The following is a 16,838-nucleotide window of genomic DNA, read 5'->3' as shown; positions in this document are numbered from 1 at the left end:
AGGAGAGAAGCCCTGACGCACGCACAGTGTGGATGGTCCTGACCCCACGGTGCTCAGGAAGAGACACAGATGCACAGGGACACGTGGTGTGGGATCTGTTCACAGGAAATACCCAGAACGAGCAGATGCACAGACAGAATGTCGATTCATTGTTGTCAGGGGCTGGGAGGGGTGGGGAGTGCCTGTTTGTGGGGGCAGGTTCTCCTTTGGGGGATAATGTTCCAGAACCAGACATTGTGCAAATGTCCCTGTGTTGTTTGCTTTAAAATGGTCAGTTTTTTGTGATGTGACTTTCACCTCAATAAAGAAAAAGACCTGGTTTTCAACCACCAAGCTGACTTCTTTGGGACCAGAGCTGGGGAGGGGGGCTCCCCGTTGCCTACCTCATATACCTTCTGCAATTGAGCCTTCCCCAAAATGGGGACAGTGTGGAAACCATTGCAGGCGGTCCACGTGATAGGACCCCCAGTCCCAACCCTTGGCGTGCTTGCTCTTATTGACAAAAACCTAACAGATGGTATGAAATGGCTCGTGTGGAGTTTTATGTAGCCAGTCACTGTTTTTCATTTCCGTGAGGCACCCGAAACACAGTCCTGTCATTTAGTCAACACACCACGAGTGAGTCTACGCCCTGATAAGCTGGAGTCTTGTCTGTTTATGCACCCGTGTTGTTGTGTTTGCGTGTACAGGGCGTGGAGGACAAAGCAGCATGGGGTCCCCTGGGACACCCTGGTGGTCCCATGGGAGGGTTCCGTGTTGCAGCCAGATGTCGTTTGGGAGGATGTAACTCCGGTAGGGGGCTAAATATATTCCCAGCCTGGGGCCAATGACCTTTGAAGTCGAAATCAGTGAAAGGGAGAAATAAAGTGGGAGAAACCCATTTATTGCTTACAAGCAGTTGTCCACTTCTGCTCGCCTGTGTCTCTTGAAACCCAGGTGCAAAAAGGGACCCCACTGAACCTCTCCTGTCCAAATATGCCCTTGCTCCCCATTGTAATCACCTACTGATATGGAGATGGACTACTTCTCTCCACCCCACCCTTTGGAAACACCTATGGACATGGAGATGCTCTAAGGCCAGGAGAGAGATTCTGGAAATATTGCAATTTTACCCACAGAGGCCAACCAAGGTCATGTGTCCAGGCACAAAGTCACCACTACAAGGTGTATGGGAAACACGATGGACTTGGCTAACGTGGCCAACTGCAACAGGACAGATTGATAAATTCCTTTCACTGCCTTCACGAAGAGACAGCAGGCCTGCGGGTGTTAGCACCAAGGCTGGGAGTGTTCACTGGGAAAAGCGCTTGCCCTCCTGAGCTTGAGGAGGAGGCCATGTGTCTGTGGACAAGCCTCCCGGTATGGAGGTCATGCTCATGTTTGGCTTCGCTGACCAGCAGATGCAGCAAGCACTACTGTCCCTCTGTGCAAGCTGACCTAGCCTGCTGGGGAAAGTCTCTGCCAGCTTTCCAGGGGAGAGACAAAAGTCACAAGGTCAGCTTGCATTTCTCCAGAGGTCCGGGGCAGGAGGGAGGTCCGGTGAACACTCAGAAACGGGCTGGCTTGTGGAGAGACCCGGGGCACAGTGGGTGTGTAGCCCCTCCATGTAGCAGGAAGGAAGGGGGATGTGGAAGCCAGCATGTCTTCCAGCTCTACATGTCCCTGGGATTCTGCATGTCAGGTTTGTCACTGTGCATGCACGGTGCCTGGTGAGTGATAAGGTGAAACGGAATCAGAAGGCAGGAAATAAACAGCCAGCCACACCCAACCCCCCTCACCACTGGGGAACTGTATGCCCATAGACACTGCACGTATGAGCAGGGCCCTCAGGATGTGGGGGCCTAGAGTCCCGGAACGCTGGGTGACTTGCCAGCCAGGTGGGGCATTCCAGCTTCTGGGGTTAAAAAAAATACCAGAAATCCTAGATGAGAGGCAACTTCCCTGTGAGCTCGTCACGTGTCCTGGGCAGCGCCCCAAATAAGCCCTCCGGACGCTGTTCCCCGTAACGGTGACGAGGTCGTGCAATATTTAAAAACAACACACATCATGCAAATGTCCGCAGTGAATGGAACATTACTATTTTAAATAAGGACAGGACAAGGGAGGTGACATGAATTAAATATTGTGGGGGCTGATGGTCACCTTATCAAGGGAAATTGTGCAATGTGGCAATTGATTGAAAATAAGGTGAGCGAAGAAGGGAAGTCTGAGATTATTTTTGATGAGTGTGCCTTCGTTGAGGTTAAGAGAGCAGAAATATAAACAGGTTTGATGGGTGAGTGGGTGGATGGATGGCTGGATGGGTGGGTGGTTGGATGGATGGGTGAATGGATGGTGGATGGAAGGATGGGTGGGTGGAGACATCAAAGGTGCCCAGTAATCTAACACTGGGTCCTAGTTTAGTGAACTAGTCACTGGGATTCTCAGTGACCTCTCAGGACTGGGTGCTGCCCATGAGTCACTCTGGTTGGCCTCATCCGTTAGAAGCCTCCTCTTAGGACCAGTCTCCTGCGTCTCCCCCTGCTGTCACCTGCCACTGGAAACTTCCAGATGGTCCATTTCTGCAGTTTGCTCTAGAAGCTACGTTCCTCCTTGGTGTGGTTCACCCTGGCCTGGCACAATTACACCCTATTCTGAATTACACCCCAATTGCCCTCTCGAGCAAAGGGAACACCGGAACGTTGGTGGGAAACATGACGGCATCATTTCTCTTAAGAGGAAGGACACTTCTGTAATCTCAGTTTTGTGTCTTTATCTCCTGTTCCTGGGCCTCCCTTTGATGTGATCTTCACAGCATCTGATTTTCCACTCTTCTCGGTGAGAAATCGCGGAGAAGCCACCGCAGCGTGAAGACACGTTACTCACGGAAGCGTCTCAGGAGCAAACCGTGTGGAAATACAGGGTCTATCTTGGAATGGGCTGAAAAGTACACTAGGTAAACACTCAACACCAGGAAACACCATGTCTCTCTGTAGGATTGCGTGACAGGCCATGAACACGCAGGGAAGTAAAAGGTGAAACTGATCTTAATCCGGCAACAGGCAAGCACAGCCCCCACCTAGGATGCCAAGACCGGATGGTACTGTTCAGCCTCGCTTAGATCCGACCCAGGACTCCATTCTCCTGGGGATTCTGCAGGAGGTTTCTATGATCTCCCCCATGGGAAGTCCTTGGCCATATTCAGCCTGGTTCCCAGGACCTGGCTGTGTGTGGGGGACGCTGCTCGGTACCAAGAGGCCAGGCTTCCCTCAACTTCCTTGCACAAGCTGTGCTGCCACCTTCACCCCTGCCCTTGCTAAGGTTGGTATCACCCTTTCACATCTTCCTTCGAACCGCTTACCAAAAACTGCAGCATCCTGAGCTTTGTTTTTGTGTGATGAAGACTTCACAGGACACAGGGTGGTCTGGTCTCTGTCCCTGGCTCCTAGGGCGTGATCTCCAGGCCCTGCGAGGTGCTGTCCTGTCTGTGCTTGCCTGCGGGCTTCGGCCACTGGACTGTTTAATGATGTGATTTATGATGAGGGCTTTGGGACATGCCCTGTGGGTTCCAACCTCCAGGAAGAAATGGAGACTGAAGATGTTATCCTGAACCTCTGGGAGGGGCTAAAGGCTAAAGTTTAGCTGTGTAGATAGTATGTGATTGAGTAGCAGCGATAACTGAAGGTCAAGGGCCAGGTGAGGTTCCCTGCTTGGCAGTATTCCATGGATGGGTGGATGGAAGGATGGATGGATGGAAGGAAGGAAGGAAGGATAACTTAATTGGTGGGTGGATGGGTGGGTGGGTGGATTGTGCACAGTTTCTTCTTCTTCTGTCCTAGGGTGGTGGCTCCCATGTCATGGTTTGTCCTGCTCTCAGACCAGCCCTGGCTCCTGCCCTTACTGGGAAGCTTCATCAAGGCTGCAGATGCCTGCAAGCCAGTGTCAGCCCAACTCAACCCACCTGCCTCCTTCCTACCCCCAACTATTCCCTTATCCCAGTTGATTTTCCCATCCAGTTCATGCCACTGACCTCACCCATAGCTGGAGCCTGGGACCTCATGGTCTCTCTTATCCCCCAGCCCCGACCCCTGCGATCCAACCAGACATCCTGGATTTAGCTCCTAGTCCTTTAATGTCCGTCACCCCCTCTCTCCATCTTCGTAGTGCTGCACCCCCTTGCTCCACACTGCGGGCCCCATAGTCCGAGGTCACTGCCAAGTATCACACCACCACCACACTCGGAACATACAACGCGTGTGAAATGCACTGTCTTTACGTGACGCATCCTGTGGGATGAGCACGCACTCACCTGACTCAGCGTAGGTGTGTCATGACAGCTGATGCAGCTCCTCTACGTGGGCACCGGGGCTGTTTCCAATTTTCAGGTCTAAAATGCTGCCAGAATCATTAATCACACATAAGCCTGCAGGGAATACATATATGTGTAGTGTATATATATTATGTGTCTGTGTATGTTGCTACACACACATACATACAACTATATATATATATATATATATATATATGCATAAATAATATAGCTTCATATATTCCTTTGTGGAATCATTCCATAGGATCAATTGCCAGCGGTGGTATGGTTGAGTCCACAGAGAATGGGGGCATATTAAAAATGGTAATTAATAGGTCATGTGGAATTTCCTCCTGAAACTCAGACTAATTAACATACCCCAGACCTGTAGGGGGGAGTCTGTCCCTCCTTCACTGTCTCCAACTCAATGTGGCTACTTCAAAGATAAGAGCTTTTTCTTTTTTTTAATCATGCTGTTGAGTTCACAGGTACCTGTTGCATTTCAAGTTCTGGGATAATTTTCTAGTAAGACAACGAGTGGCATAGGGTGCATTTCATAAACAGGATAATGTTCTTGGAAAAGCACTGGGCTCATGATTGTTCTGGGAACTGATGATGCTCAAGCCACTGGCTTCAAGGCTAGACTTAGGGGGTTAACAGGGCAGAGCTCCCCACCGTAGGCTTTCAAGTGGTGTGCACGCCACCTGGTGGGAAAGAGCTGTTTTGGACAAAGGCTGGAGAGGCATCGATTTGTGAGGAAGATGGAAGGATGATGGCTGGGTGGTAAGTGGATGGAAAGGTGGGTGGAGATGGGGGTGGGTAGATGGATGGATGAGGGGTGGATGGATGGAGGGATGGGTGGATAGCTGGGTGGGCAGATGAGTGGATGGATGGGTGGGTGGGTGGGTGGGTGGCTGAGTGGATAAGTAGGGGGATGGATAGATACATAGAAGATGATAGATGTAGACGGATGATGGATGGATGGATAAATACACAGGTAGGTAGATACATGCGTCCATATAGGCATGCATTTATAAATCCACATGCATCGCCAGGCATTTTTCTTGTATGATTAGGTTAATGGAGTCTCTGAATCTGGGTCAAAGTGATAAAAAGCAGCGAATTGTCTGACCTGGACAGAAGTGTCCAATACGGACGGAAGCCAGAACTGGACTGGCTCTGCGTTCAGAAACAACATGCCATTTGCTGGTCTCTCCGGCTGTACCAGCTCATTGCATGCCTGCGTGGAGCTGGCGACCTGTGTCAGCCATGATCAGTCACAGTGAGATGAGGTCGTGGTGATGTATGTAGGGATCTAGTCCAACATGACAGGTGCCCTTAGAAGAGGAAGACAGAGACATGCGGAGGTAAGTCGGATGTGTTACAGGTGGTGGAGCTGAAATGAGGCAGAGACAGGGGTGATGTTGTGATGAACCAGGGTGCCCCAGGAAGGTAGGCAGCCACTGGAAGCTGGGAGGGAGGCCAGGAGGACGTCCTCCCTGACAGCCTAGGAAGGCATCAACCCTGCCACCGCCGTGCTCTCAGATTTCTGGCCCCCAGAAGGGTGAGAGGATAAATTTTTGTTGTTTAAATCACCCCACTGTGGAACTTTATTATGGCAGCCCCAGGAAATAAAGAGTGATCATCGGAAGGTCGGTGCTTATTTACCCGAAGAGATGAAATAATTTTCTGTACGGGATCGAGGAGTTTTGCACGGTTAGTGGGGGATCTAGGATCCGTATGTCTATTCCAGATGAATGAGTTCTTGGCTGCTATGTAACAAAGTACTACAAACTTGGTGGCTGTGAACAGCACACATTTATCATCTCACAGTTTGCGTTAAGTTAGGAGTCCAGGATGTACCAATTGGGTCTTCTGCTCAAGAACTCACCAGGCCCCTTTTAAGGTGCCAGCCAGGGGTGAAGGTCTCAGTTGAGACTCCAGGCTGTCTTCCAATCTCAGAGAATTCCCAGTTCTCTGTGGCTGGAGCATGGAGACCTTCATCTCCTGGGGGCCACCCTTTCATCTTGGCAAAGTGGTTCTTTTCCAGAAGGCTGTTCACTTTGTGACGCAACCAGGCAGCTACAAATCTCTCTGCTGTGTACATGCACTTAGGTCAGGCCCACCCAGAGCATCTCCCTTTTAATTAGCTTGAGTCAATTGCTCAGGTCTTTCATTACAACTGCAAAATTCCCTCTCCTTTGCCGTTTAACCCTGGGAATCACATTCTGTCATATTCACAGCTCTGTTAACACCCAGTGAGAGTGATTGGATAGCCATGCGCACACCACCCTAAGACAAAGGATTAGGGCTGCGGATCTACGGGGGGCTTTGCTTTTTCTATTTCTGCAGTGCAATCAGAGGAGGGGTGTCTTGCTCAAAAAGGTAAAAGGATTTTCCTTGACCATTTCCCAAAGTATCATACTCCCCTCTTAGTCTCACTGTTTCTAGAGGAGCCACTATCTCAAGTCTTAATTTGCTTTGCAAATGCTTTGGGGAGCAGAGTGAAAAAAGTTTCTAAATTAGACAGTTCTGCAGGGACGCAAACCCACCATTCATATGCAATCAGCTTTGAAAACACCAAACACCCATCTCCGTGTTCCCCCAAGGCACGAGAAGGGAAGCAAAGACAGCCAAGGTGTGTACACAGCCACAGAGAAACCTGTCTGGGTTCCGAGTGCTCCCCTTCCTTGGAGACCCTGGAATCTCTGCTTCCTCCTTGCCAGGTGGTGATCTTGACCATGTTTGCTCTATGGGCCGTGTATTAAAGGAACGTGACTCGTACCTACCAGATACCCCACAAAACACCTTTGTTTTTAAAACTCCACCTGACATCAGGGTCCCTTCACCCACCTTCACCCCGTGTTGAACAACAGAAGGTCTGTGCTCTTGTTCCGACTCCAGCTTCTCGGTTTGGGGGGCTTCTGGCATATTTGGGGCAGCGGAACATGCCTTGTGCCGCACATGGCATAATGTGGGAGCTTAATCAATTGAAATTTGTTTGCTCCCAACTATGCAATTGTACAGAAACTGTAGTATGCATCATATGTAAAATGTATTATATCGTTACATTTAAATTTTGCCAATTCTATAAGAACAAGTTTCATCAATGTGCCATTTAAAACATATAAAAGCAGTGTATGCATTGTGTATTTGCATATAGGTATAAGACAGCTATATTCCACAGCTAATCACTATGCAAGATAAATAAAAATAACCAAATCATAGATGTGCTATTAGATCACAGATAACGTATAATTAGGTCTTATTATTTTGCGGGCAGTAGTTATGGTAACTGCAGGCGCAAAAGCCGCCCGGCCCCTCCGTGGTCGTAGGCGGGGCTGCGCACCAACAGCCCCAGGTGGGGCCTCCGCAGGCCCCGGGCACAGCGCGGGGTGCGGGGTAAGGTGAACGCCAGCGCACGCGCAGTACAAACCCCGGCCCCCCGGAAGTCCCGCCTTCGAGGGCGGGTCCTAGCCGGCCGGAGAAACCTGAGGCCGCCGCGCGGCGGCTTTCGCGAGCCCGGGCGCCGGAAGCGGAAATACGTCATAGGGACGGGCGGCGGCGGGTAGTGTCTGGGGCCCCTCCCGCGGACGGTGTTGGCGCCGGACTGGGAGGCCGCACCTGCCGGGGTCGTCGGAGGAGGGCGGCCAGCTCGGGCCAGGGCGGCGGCGGCGGCCGGGGGGCGCAGGAGGAGCCCCGCGCCGGTGAGCCGACACGCGACCGCGTCCCTCCGCGAGCCGTGGCTTCCGGGGGGCGCGGGGCTGGGGGATTGGGGGCCAGAAGTTGCAAGGGCTGGAGTGTCTGGGAGCCCGAGGACCCCTGGGGCCGGGGGTCGCAAGGGCTGGGGAAACCGGGAAGCCCGGAGATACCGGGGCCCGGGGCTGTAAAGGCCGGGGGTACTCAGGCCCGGGGGGGCTGCAAGGACTGGGGTACTGGGGAGTAGAGGAGTTGCAAGGTCCAGGGAACTGCAGGGACTAGGGCCCGGGGGATACTGGGATGGGGGTTCCTGGAAGCCAGGGCCTGCCAGGGTGTGGGGTGGCGGAGGCTGGGGGCACAGCCTTGGCGACCCAGGGTGGCCTCATACTGGGCGGTGCCAGGGAGGCCGGGGTGCAGGAACGGGAGGTAAAGGGGCGGCTATTCCAGGAAACTGGGAGAGGGAGGCCGTAGGTGCCCGGAGGTGCACAGACCTACCCAGGTGAAGTGGGTGGTTGGGGGAGGTAGGGAGGCCGAAGGTGCTGCCTGGGGTATCAGGGCAGCCGAAGGGATGGGGGAAGTGCTGTGGAAACGGGGGTAGCCAGGTGACCAGGGTGGGCAGCCAGGTCTCTGGCTCGGGCTCCCCTCGCGGCCCTTAGCGTCCTGGGGGCAGGGCTGTGGTCTCAGCCGGGCGGGAGCCCCTCGCAAGCACCCTGGACCCGCACAGGTGGCTCCTGCATCCTGCTGGGACCGTCCTGCCCTGGGGCCCCTCCCCTGTCTGTCTTCTGGCAGGAAAAGCCTGTGAGCAGAGCTGGGGGCGGGTTATTTGGGCTTCTGTGGGTCAGGTTCTTCTCAGGAGCTTGGCTTTCTGGAAGTTCCGGCTTCTCAGACCAGGAAGACCTGCCTGCATTAGAGCGGGTGGGGGAGGAACAGCGCCAAGGGGCTGGAGCCCCCGTCGAGGGAAGGCCCTTGTATGTTTAACGTGGATCACCCTGGGTTATTGGTTGTTTTCAGCCCAGACGTCCTTCCTGTTTTTTTTTTCAGGGCCTCCTCCTCAGCCCGTCACAGAAGCCCTTTCCTGCCCTGTCCCTTCCCCAGCGGGGCCTCCACAGCCTCCCGGGAGCTGTGCGGGCTGCCTCGCCTCTCCCCACTGTACCTACCGGGGTAGGAAGCCAGCCCAGCCCTGCTCGTGCTGCAGGGCCAGGGGAGAGCTGCTGCTGGGCACTGGGTGTAGATCTGAGCTGACACAGGCTTGGCCTTAAGCTGTTCTTAAAAGTTTTTGTCAGCCCCGTTTTTCCCCCTTTCCTGTGATTAAGAAGAAAAACAAACTCTCAGGTGATGATGGCTTCTCATGAGGTAGAGAGCAGCTTCTAGCTTCTGTGACGTGGCAGAGAGGCAGCCTCGTTTCCCATCCCTGGCCTCCTCCTGACCCCGACTGTGTGCCTTTGTTGCAGGCCCCACGTGCCGGCTATGGCCGCGGCCACCATAGTCCACGACACGTCTGAGGCGGTGGAGCTGTGCCGGCCCTACGGCCTCTACCTGAAGCCCATCACCAAGATGACCATCAGCGTGGCCCTCCCGCAGCTGAAGCAGCCGGGCAAGTCCATCTCCAACTGGGAGGTGATGGAGCGGCTCAAGGGCATGGTGCACAACCACCAGTTCTCCACGCTGCGCATCTCCAAGAGCACCATGGACTTCATCCGCTTCGAGGGCGAGGTGGAGAACAAGAGCCTCGTCAAGTCCTTCCTGGCCTGCCTGGACGGCAAGACCATCAAGCTGAGCGGCTTCTCCGACATCCTCAAGGTGCGCGCCGCCGAGTTCAAGATCGACTTCCCCACGCGGCACGACTGGGACTCCTTCTTCCGCGACGCCAAGGACATGAACGAGACGCTGCCCGGGGAGCGGCCGGACACCATCCATCTGGAGGGGCTGCCCTGCAAGTGGTTCGCGCTCCGGGAGTCGGGCTCCGAGAAGCCCAGCGAGGAGGTCCTGCTCAAGGTGTTCGAGAAGTTCGGTGAGATCCGGAATGTGGACATCCCCATGCTGGACCCCTACCGTGAGGAGATGACCGGGCGCAACTTCCACACCTTCAGCTTCGGCGGGCACCTGAACTTCGAAGCGTATGTGCAGTACTGCGAGTACGCGGGCTTCATCCAGGCCATGAGCGCCCTGCGGGGCATGAAGCTCCTGTACAAGGGCGAGGACGGCAAGGCGGTGGCCTGCAACATCAAGGTGAGCCCGGGCCCGGCCTGTGTCGGCGTCGCCTCCCCCCCCCCCCCCCACCTCCCAGGCTCTGGCAGCCGCCCACGGCTGCAGTTGCAACAGGCCTGTGCCCAGGATTTCAGGTGCAGAGGTAGAGAATCAGGCCACCCTTTGGCTTTTACAAAATCTGTTTCTTAGGGACACATCAAAGGACCCAAGTATTTTAATATAGTGGGGAAGGTGATGGCCAGGGCCACTTCCATGTGAACTTCAGCTGTGTTCAGGCCAAGAGAACGTCCTTCCGTGAGGGCTCAGTCTGTCTGGCTGGGGTGGGCTCTGATTTGGGGTGGCTTTGCGGTGACAAGGAAGCCAGCCTGGTAGGGGAGCCAGGTTTTTGTGGCAGGACCCGCTTGCAGCTCTGGTTAGTGTAGGGCAGGCAGATGCCCTGTGCGGCAAGGTTGAGGGGGTGGGTCATGGAATGGGGGTGCCCCTGCTTGCAGGAGGGAACGTGTCTTCTGAGAGGGCTGGCTTGCTTCCTTGAAATAAAGGGTGAGGCCAATTAAGCCTGGTGGCGGTTCCTGCTCCCTGGGGAGGCACTGGCACTCCTGCAGGGGTGGCAGGGGAGGGGAGGACGCTCAGTGCCAAGCACCTGAGTGCCGGGGCCTCCGTGGGTCTGCAGGGTGGGTCCCGGCCAGTGGACAGTCCCCAGAATGCCTGTGAGGCGGGTGGGGAGCCTGCTGTGTGTGGGACGGTGCCCAGGTAACGTCTGTTGCTCCGCTTTGCTCTTGAAGGTGTCTTTTGATGCGACCAAACACCTGAGTGATGCCTCAATTAAGAAGCGGCAGCTGGAGAGGCAGAAACTGCAGGAGCTGGAGCAGCAAAGAGAGATGCAGAAGCGGCGGGAGAAGGAGGCCGAGGAGCGGCAGCGTGCAGAGGAGAGGTGCGCCTGTGCGTGCGCGTGTGCGTTTGCACACATCAGTGTCTGCACGTGCATGCATCTGAGGGTGTCTGCATTGGTGTGTGTGTGTGCATATGTCTGTGTGCGTGTCTGCATCTGCCTGTGGCTGTGCACGTGTGTGCGTGTGTGCATCTCTGTGTCTGCGTGTGCTTGTTCTTGTGCATCCACATGTGTCATCTGCGTGCACCCTGCTGGTCCCGGGGAGCCCGCTTTGCATGTGGCGTGTGCAGGGGGCCTGGCCTGCCTTCCTGCCGAGCCTCCCCGTGGGCACTGTCCTTGTGTCCTGCACACACAGCGGGCGTCTGGCCATCCTGCGGGTTGGCACTGAGGCAGAGGCCATGCTGACAGGGAAGCAGAGCGCAGATGGCAACCAGGCTTTATGTGAAAGGGTGGTGCTCGGGCCGCCTTCCGTGGCGGCACAGACCCCAGAGGCTGACCCAGCCGTGGTTTTTTCCTTTATCATAGTCGGTCTTTTGGTGTTGCAAATATGACTTAGGCAACGACACGACCAAAGTTTTAGCAAGTGAGAAACTGCCTGTGTTCCACGTACTGCTGCGGTCGGGGCGTCCTGCTGGCATGTGCCTGTGTCCCACACGCATTTCCGTCCTGCCATCTTGTGAACGTTAGACGTATTGGAGTTAGTGGATTTGCCCCATGCAGTCTCTGTCCTGTGTATGGGTGTAACCATGTCCCCTGCTGGGGGCACTTGTCTGCTTGGCCCAATTCACCACTGCAGTAATGGCCCCATGCAGCTGTGTTGGCAGCTGGTGGCCTGGATCTCCGCTCCATGGGCCGATGCCCGGGCAGTGGTCCCAACCACGCTTGGCCTAGCCCCACATCGCTCCCGGAGTCTGCTTGCTGACTGGGAGAGGACCGGGCAGTAATGTGTGTACAGGTGGATGTAGTTGGGGGAGAGGAGCCCGCAGGAGCGCCAGGACGTGGCAGGTGCTGGGCACAGAGCCGCCCTCTGATGGGGCAGCACATGGGAGGCCCATGTGGACTCGGCAGGGCCCGGGCCCTTGTGGACTTTGGAGGGCTCCAGGTGGGCGAAGGGGGGTGGTGATGACTCCTGAGGGGCTCAGAAGGGGCTGGTGTAGGTTCCAGGGATTCCATACAGGCATGGCAGGAGCTGGAGGACTTCCTGGGGGGCTGTCTGTGGGCTCCGGGGTTCAGGTGGGGTCTGTGAGGACTTGGGGGCAGTGTGTTTGGGCTGGAGGCGTGCTGTGATGACTCGGGGGCCCACGTGGTCTGCAGGTTCAGGAGGAGCCTGTGAGGACTCAGGAGGTCCCCCTTGTGGACTCAGGCCCTGTGTGGACATGGGGGTTCGCCAGTGGGCTTGGGAGGGCCCCTGAGGCTTAATGCCACGTGGAACGTGCCCATGTTGGCAGCTCCCAGCCCACCCAGGACGAGCAGTGGCTGGAGGCTCAGTCTGTGGACCCTGTGCTGTGTGCAGCCCAGCTGGCCCTTGTCTGGGGCCCTGTCCTGCCTTGTGACCCGCAGTCCCAGCGTCAGTCTTGCAGAGGTGTCCCCACAGAACATCGGAGCAGCTCTAGGCTTTGTTCATGGACGCAGGAAAGGTCAAGTGTCCTTGTTCCTTGGGGTAGGAAGACCATGCCTGTGGCCTTTGAGGCCGGGAGGCGTGGGAAGGATGGGCTCCCTGACCTGGGCAGGGGCCCCAGAGTGTTGAGGGGCAGGCCTGTGACAGATGCTGCCTGTGGTGGGAGCCAGGCTGGCCCCAGAGCCCGCTGCCCTTGGTGGCCTGAGTCTGCCTGCAGTGAGCCAGCCCAGCGTCCCCGAGGCTGGAGCGTGAGCCTCGGGCCTTGGGCTGCAGTAGGGAACAGCTTGCACGTGGACTTCATGTCCGCGGGATGGTCAGCTGCTCCTGCGGGTCCTGCTGGGCTGCGGTCCCTTGAGATGTGCATATCTGGAAGCCTGGGGCCTGGACGCCTGCCAGGGGCCTGTTGGTGCGCCGCTTTGTGGCCTGTGGCTCCTTGTGGCTTGGTCAGCCCGGCCCCCTCTGCGTGGTCCTGTTTGGCCTCTGGGGGCGCTGGGTTTCCGAGTCCCTGCTCTGGGCTCCTAGTGCCTCTGCAGGGAGGCCCGGGCTCTCCGCAGCCCGCTGACCCCCTGGGGGCTTTGGGAGTCGTCTCAGCACTGAAGCCTGTCTGGGGGTCCCTGCGCTCTGCCCGGTGTGCCCTGTGGGCCCCTGCCCAGGCTGCAGGGGGAGGTCTTGGGCTGCCCCTGTCACCACGCGGGGTCCCCCGAGACAGGCTTTGCCTCCTGGGCGGGCAGAGCTCTGTGCGACTGGCATCCCATGGCTGTGGGGCACCAGTAGGTGGAACCCGGTTCAGAACCCAGCCTGCTGCCGTCAGCCAGGCTCCTCCAGGGGCTCGGGTTCGGGATACCCCTTGGCGGGCACCCCCGGAAAGATGCAGAAACCCTCACCCTCGCGGACACGCGCTCCTCGGGTTCCAGCGAAGTCTGCTTGGGGATGAGCTAAAGTGCCAGGCGCGGGCAGGCCTGCCGCCCACCCCCCACGTACCGGGCCCCGGCGCCTCGGCCTCACGGCGCCCTGCGCGCGTTTTGTGCAGGAAGCAGAAGGAGCTGGAGGAGCGGGAGCGGGAGCGGAAGCGCGAGGAGAAGCTGCGCCGGAGGGAGCAGAAGCAGCGGGACCGCGCGCAGCGGCGGAGCCAGCGGAAGCTGGAGCGGCTGCAGGCCGAGGAGCAGAAGCAGCTGCACCGGAAGATCCGGCTGGAGGAGCGGAAGCTGGTGCTGTCGCAGCGCAACCTGCAGTCCATCCGGCTCGTGGCGGAGCTGCTGAGCCGGGCCAAGGTACCTGCCGCGCCGCGCGCCCCGGTGGCCCCGCGCGCGCTCTGCCCGGCGGTCCCGTCCGTCCGCCGCCACTTGCTGCCGGAGCCCAGGGCGGGACTGCCTCCCGGCGGGGTGTTGCGCGTCCGCGTCCGGGGCTCTGCGCGCACCTCTCCAGCACGTAGGGGCCGGGTAACTGCGCAGACGTGCCCAGGGCTGCCCTCAGCCTTCCAGGGACCGGGATCGGGGCTGCCAGTCCCGGAGCCACGAGGGCGAGCTCGCCAGGGGGCCCAGGCCCGGGACTCGACTCCCGCCGCAGATGCGTGGCCTGGACAGCCAGCCTTGCTCTGACCCTTGCCAGCCAGCGGCCGCGGCAGCAGGACGAGGGCCGAGCCTGGCGGGTACAGGGGTGGCCCAGGGAAAGCCCGTGCGCCACAGAGCCGGGAGCGCCGCCTCCGCAGCCACAGGCATTGTCGGCCGTGCGGCATGCGCCCCGGTGCTCCTCCCGGAGGCCACTGGCACTCCCGCCAGCCGGGTCGAGGACACGTGGATGGACATGGCCGGAGCTCCTGCTCAGGGGGCCGCGCGCCCCGGCATCTGGCGCGGGGTGACCCCATAACCTGTTGTCTACTTACAGTTGTGATAAGTCCCGGGAAGGAGAATGGCAGGCGTGCTGAGACAGGTGGCCGCTCAGCTCTTGTTCCATGGTGAATATTGAAGACACTAACCCAGGCTAGGCCACCACGTCCTGCGGCGGCCGCGGCAGCGTGTGTCCGCGCCGTAATCTCAGCTCCCTGCCGCTGGTGACTGCTTGGGACCCTCCCGCAGGCCCCGCGGCACCTGGAGGGCCCGGCCCGCCTGGGACGCCCGCCCAGGCCTGGCCTGGCAGCTTTGTGCGGGGGCTCCTCGCTCGCTCTGATGCGTGGCGGCCCCGGGCGTGCAGGGCCGGGCGGGCCGGGTCTGGCCAGGACCTCTGGCCATAGCCCCGGCCGCGGGGCACCGCAGACCCCGGCGCCGCCTCGGAGTGTCTGGTGGGGCGCAGGTGGGGCTCAGATGTGCGCCCCTTTGTCCTGCAGGCGGCCAAGGCCCAGGAGCAGGAGCAGAAGGAGGCGTCGCTGCGCCTGCAGCAGCTGGAGGAGCGGCGGCGGCTGCAGGAGGCGGAGCTGCGGCGCGTGGAGGAGGAGAAGGAACGGGCGCTGGGGCTGCAGCGCAAGGAGAAGGAGCTGCGCGCCCGGCTGCTGAGCATCCTGCTGAGCAAGAGGGCCGACGACCCCCGCACGCACGACGAGCTCGCAGCGGCGCACGCAGGCCTCCTGCAGCCCGTGCTGGACATCCTGCAGACCGTGTCGGCCGGCTGCGTGGGCGCCGCCGTGCTGCCATCTGTCGCGGGCCCGCCGCGCCCCGGGACGCCCGAGGACACGCCGCCCCAGCCGGAGGGCAGCCGCGCACCCAGCGGCGTGAACGGGCGTGTGGCCGAGGAGGCCCCGGGCACGCAGGCGCAGGACCCGCGCCGGGCCGGCTCCCCCGAGAAGCGGTGCCCGGCTGTGCTCGCCTGCATTCCGGACAACCAGCAGCAGCCCGCGGGCCCGCCCGCCACCAGCGAGCAGAGCGCGCCCAGGAAGGACGCGCGTTCCGAGCAAGACAAGTGCAACCGGGAGCCCAGCGGGGGTCGCGGCCGCGCCAGCGGGGAGCGCAGCGCCGATGACAGGCCCCGGGAGGCGAGCCGGCCGCGGGCGGGCAGTGCGGAGCGCGGGCGGCGGGAGCGGCGCGCGCACAGGAAGCGCGCGCACGAGGACGCCAGCCCCCGCCGGCGCAGCGGCAGCCCGGATCGCTCGCGCTCGCGGAGGTCGCGCAGTGGAGACCGGCACGGCCGGAGGGACCGGAGCCGGGGCCGCAGAGGCGGCTCGGGCCGCAAGCGTAGCCGCCAGCGGCGCAGCGAGCGGTCGCGCTCGGGGTCCACCGGCCGCCACCGCAGCACCTGGAACAGGTAATGCCGGCGCGCCCCAGGCCGGGGCCTGCGCAGATCTGGATCCTGCAGGCCCAGCCGCCGGCGCCAGGAACCTGCGCGCTGCCGCCCTCCGGGGGCCGCGGCCGCTAGCTTTACTTTACCCAGAAAACTGTTGACGGAGAGCTTTACTCGCACCGCCCTGTAAGTCAGGAGGCCGCGCAGGCGGTGGCGCATCCAGGCCACCCCGCGCCGCAGCCGAGCATCTGAACGCCGAGGCGCTCCCCTGCCACCAGCCTGGCTGCACGTGCCCACAGCGGCGGGGGAGGCCCTGTTCCTGGCGCTTTGCTCTCCCCGTTCTGGCACCGGTTGGGAAGCAGTTCTGGTCTGGGACGCGGAAGGAACGGAGGGGTCAGGCCCGTTGCGTCCTCAGTGAAGGAGGCCCACATCCCGCCGGGAGCGACCCAAGGCGCTGCCACTGGGCTCAGGGTGCAGGGCTGGACGCCCCCTCACCTTCAGAAACGTTCACTTCTCACGAATTCAAGTAATTGGGTCTAAAAACGGGTGAAAAGCTTTGGTTCCTAGTCAAGGGTAGCGTGTGTGTGGTTTTTTTAAAGAGCTGTTTTGCTAAGTTATTTTTACTTGGAACGTTTCAAAAGGGATTTAAGGCTGCACACTTGTTAAATTTTATAATTAATTGCTTTTCCAAGCAAAGCTCAGAAGTCCTTAAGAGTAGTTGTAACGTTCACGTTAGGAAAGGTGGTGTTCATTCCAGGTTGCATTTTTATGGTGAAATAAAACCCTTTTCCAGTGAACACACTTTCCCATAGTTGTGTGTCTTACAGTTTTGGGGCTGCGTCAGCGATTGGAGCCTGGCTGAGAGGATTTGGAGCGGGTGGAAATGATTCACTTCCCCCAGAACTGCTGCTTCGCACGGCGTGTTT

General features: G+C 58.8%; 1 protein-coding gene across 1 annotated transcript; it reads left to right on the top strand.

Annotated features, from left to right (window-relative positions):
- The first annotated feature begins 7,837 nt into the window (after positions 1 to 7,837).
- On the top strand, positions 7,838 to 16,709 carry LOC118935925 (A-kinase anchor protein 17A). Its single transcript, XM_036932569.2, has 5 exons — positions 7,838 to 7,995; positions 9,439 to 10,216; positions 10,978 to 11,126; positions 13,733 to 13,973; positions 15,026 to 16,709. Exons 2-5 carry the CDS (start codon positions 9,455 to 9,457, stop codon positions 15,938 to 15,940), a joined length of 2,067 nt encoding a protein of 688 aa, XP_036788464.2. The 5' UTR covers positions 7,838 to 7,995; positions 9,439 to 9,454; the 3' UTR covers positions 15,941 to 16,709.
- The last annotated feature ends 129 nt before the right edge of the window (positions 16,710 to 16,838 follow it).

Source organism: Manis pentadactyla, chromosome Y (assembly GCF_030020395.1).
Source record: "Manis pentadactyla isolate mManPen7 chromosome Y, mManPen7.hap1, whole genome shotgun sequence".
Classification (NCBI taxonomy): Eukaryota; Metazoa; Chordata; class Mammalia; order Pholidota; family Manidae; genus Manis; species Manis pentadactyla.
Note: the sequence above shows the minus strand (reverse complement) of the source record. Positions and strands in the feature narration are given on the sequence as shown.

Excerpts from the sequence above, each read along its gene's own strand:
- LOC118935925 (XM_036932569.2), top strand. The coding sequence starts at position 9,455 with ATGGCCGCGGCCACCATAGTCCACGACACGTCTGAGGCGGTGGAGCTG. Across the intron at positions 10,217-10,977 it reads CGGTGGCCTGCAACATCAAG|GTGTCTTTTGATGCGACCAA; the intron begins GTGAGCCCGGGC and ends TTGCTCTTGAAG. Across the intron at positions 11,127-13,732 it reads CGGCAGCGTGCAGAGGAGAG|GAAGCAGAAGGAGCTGGAGG; the intron begins GTGCGCCTGTGC and ends CGTTTTGTGCAG.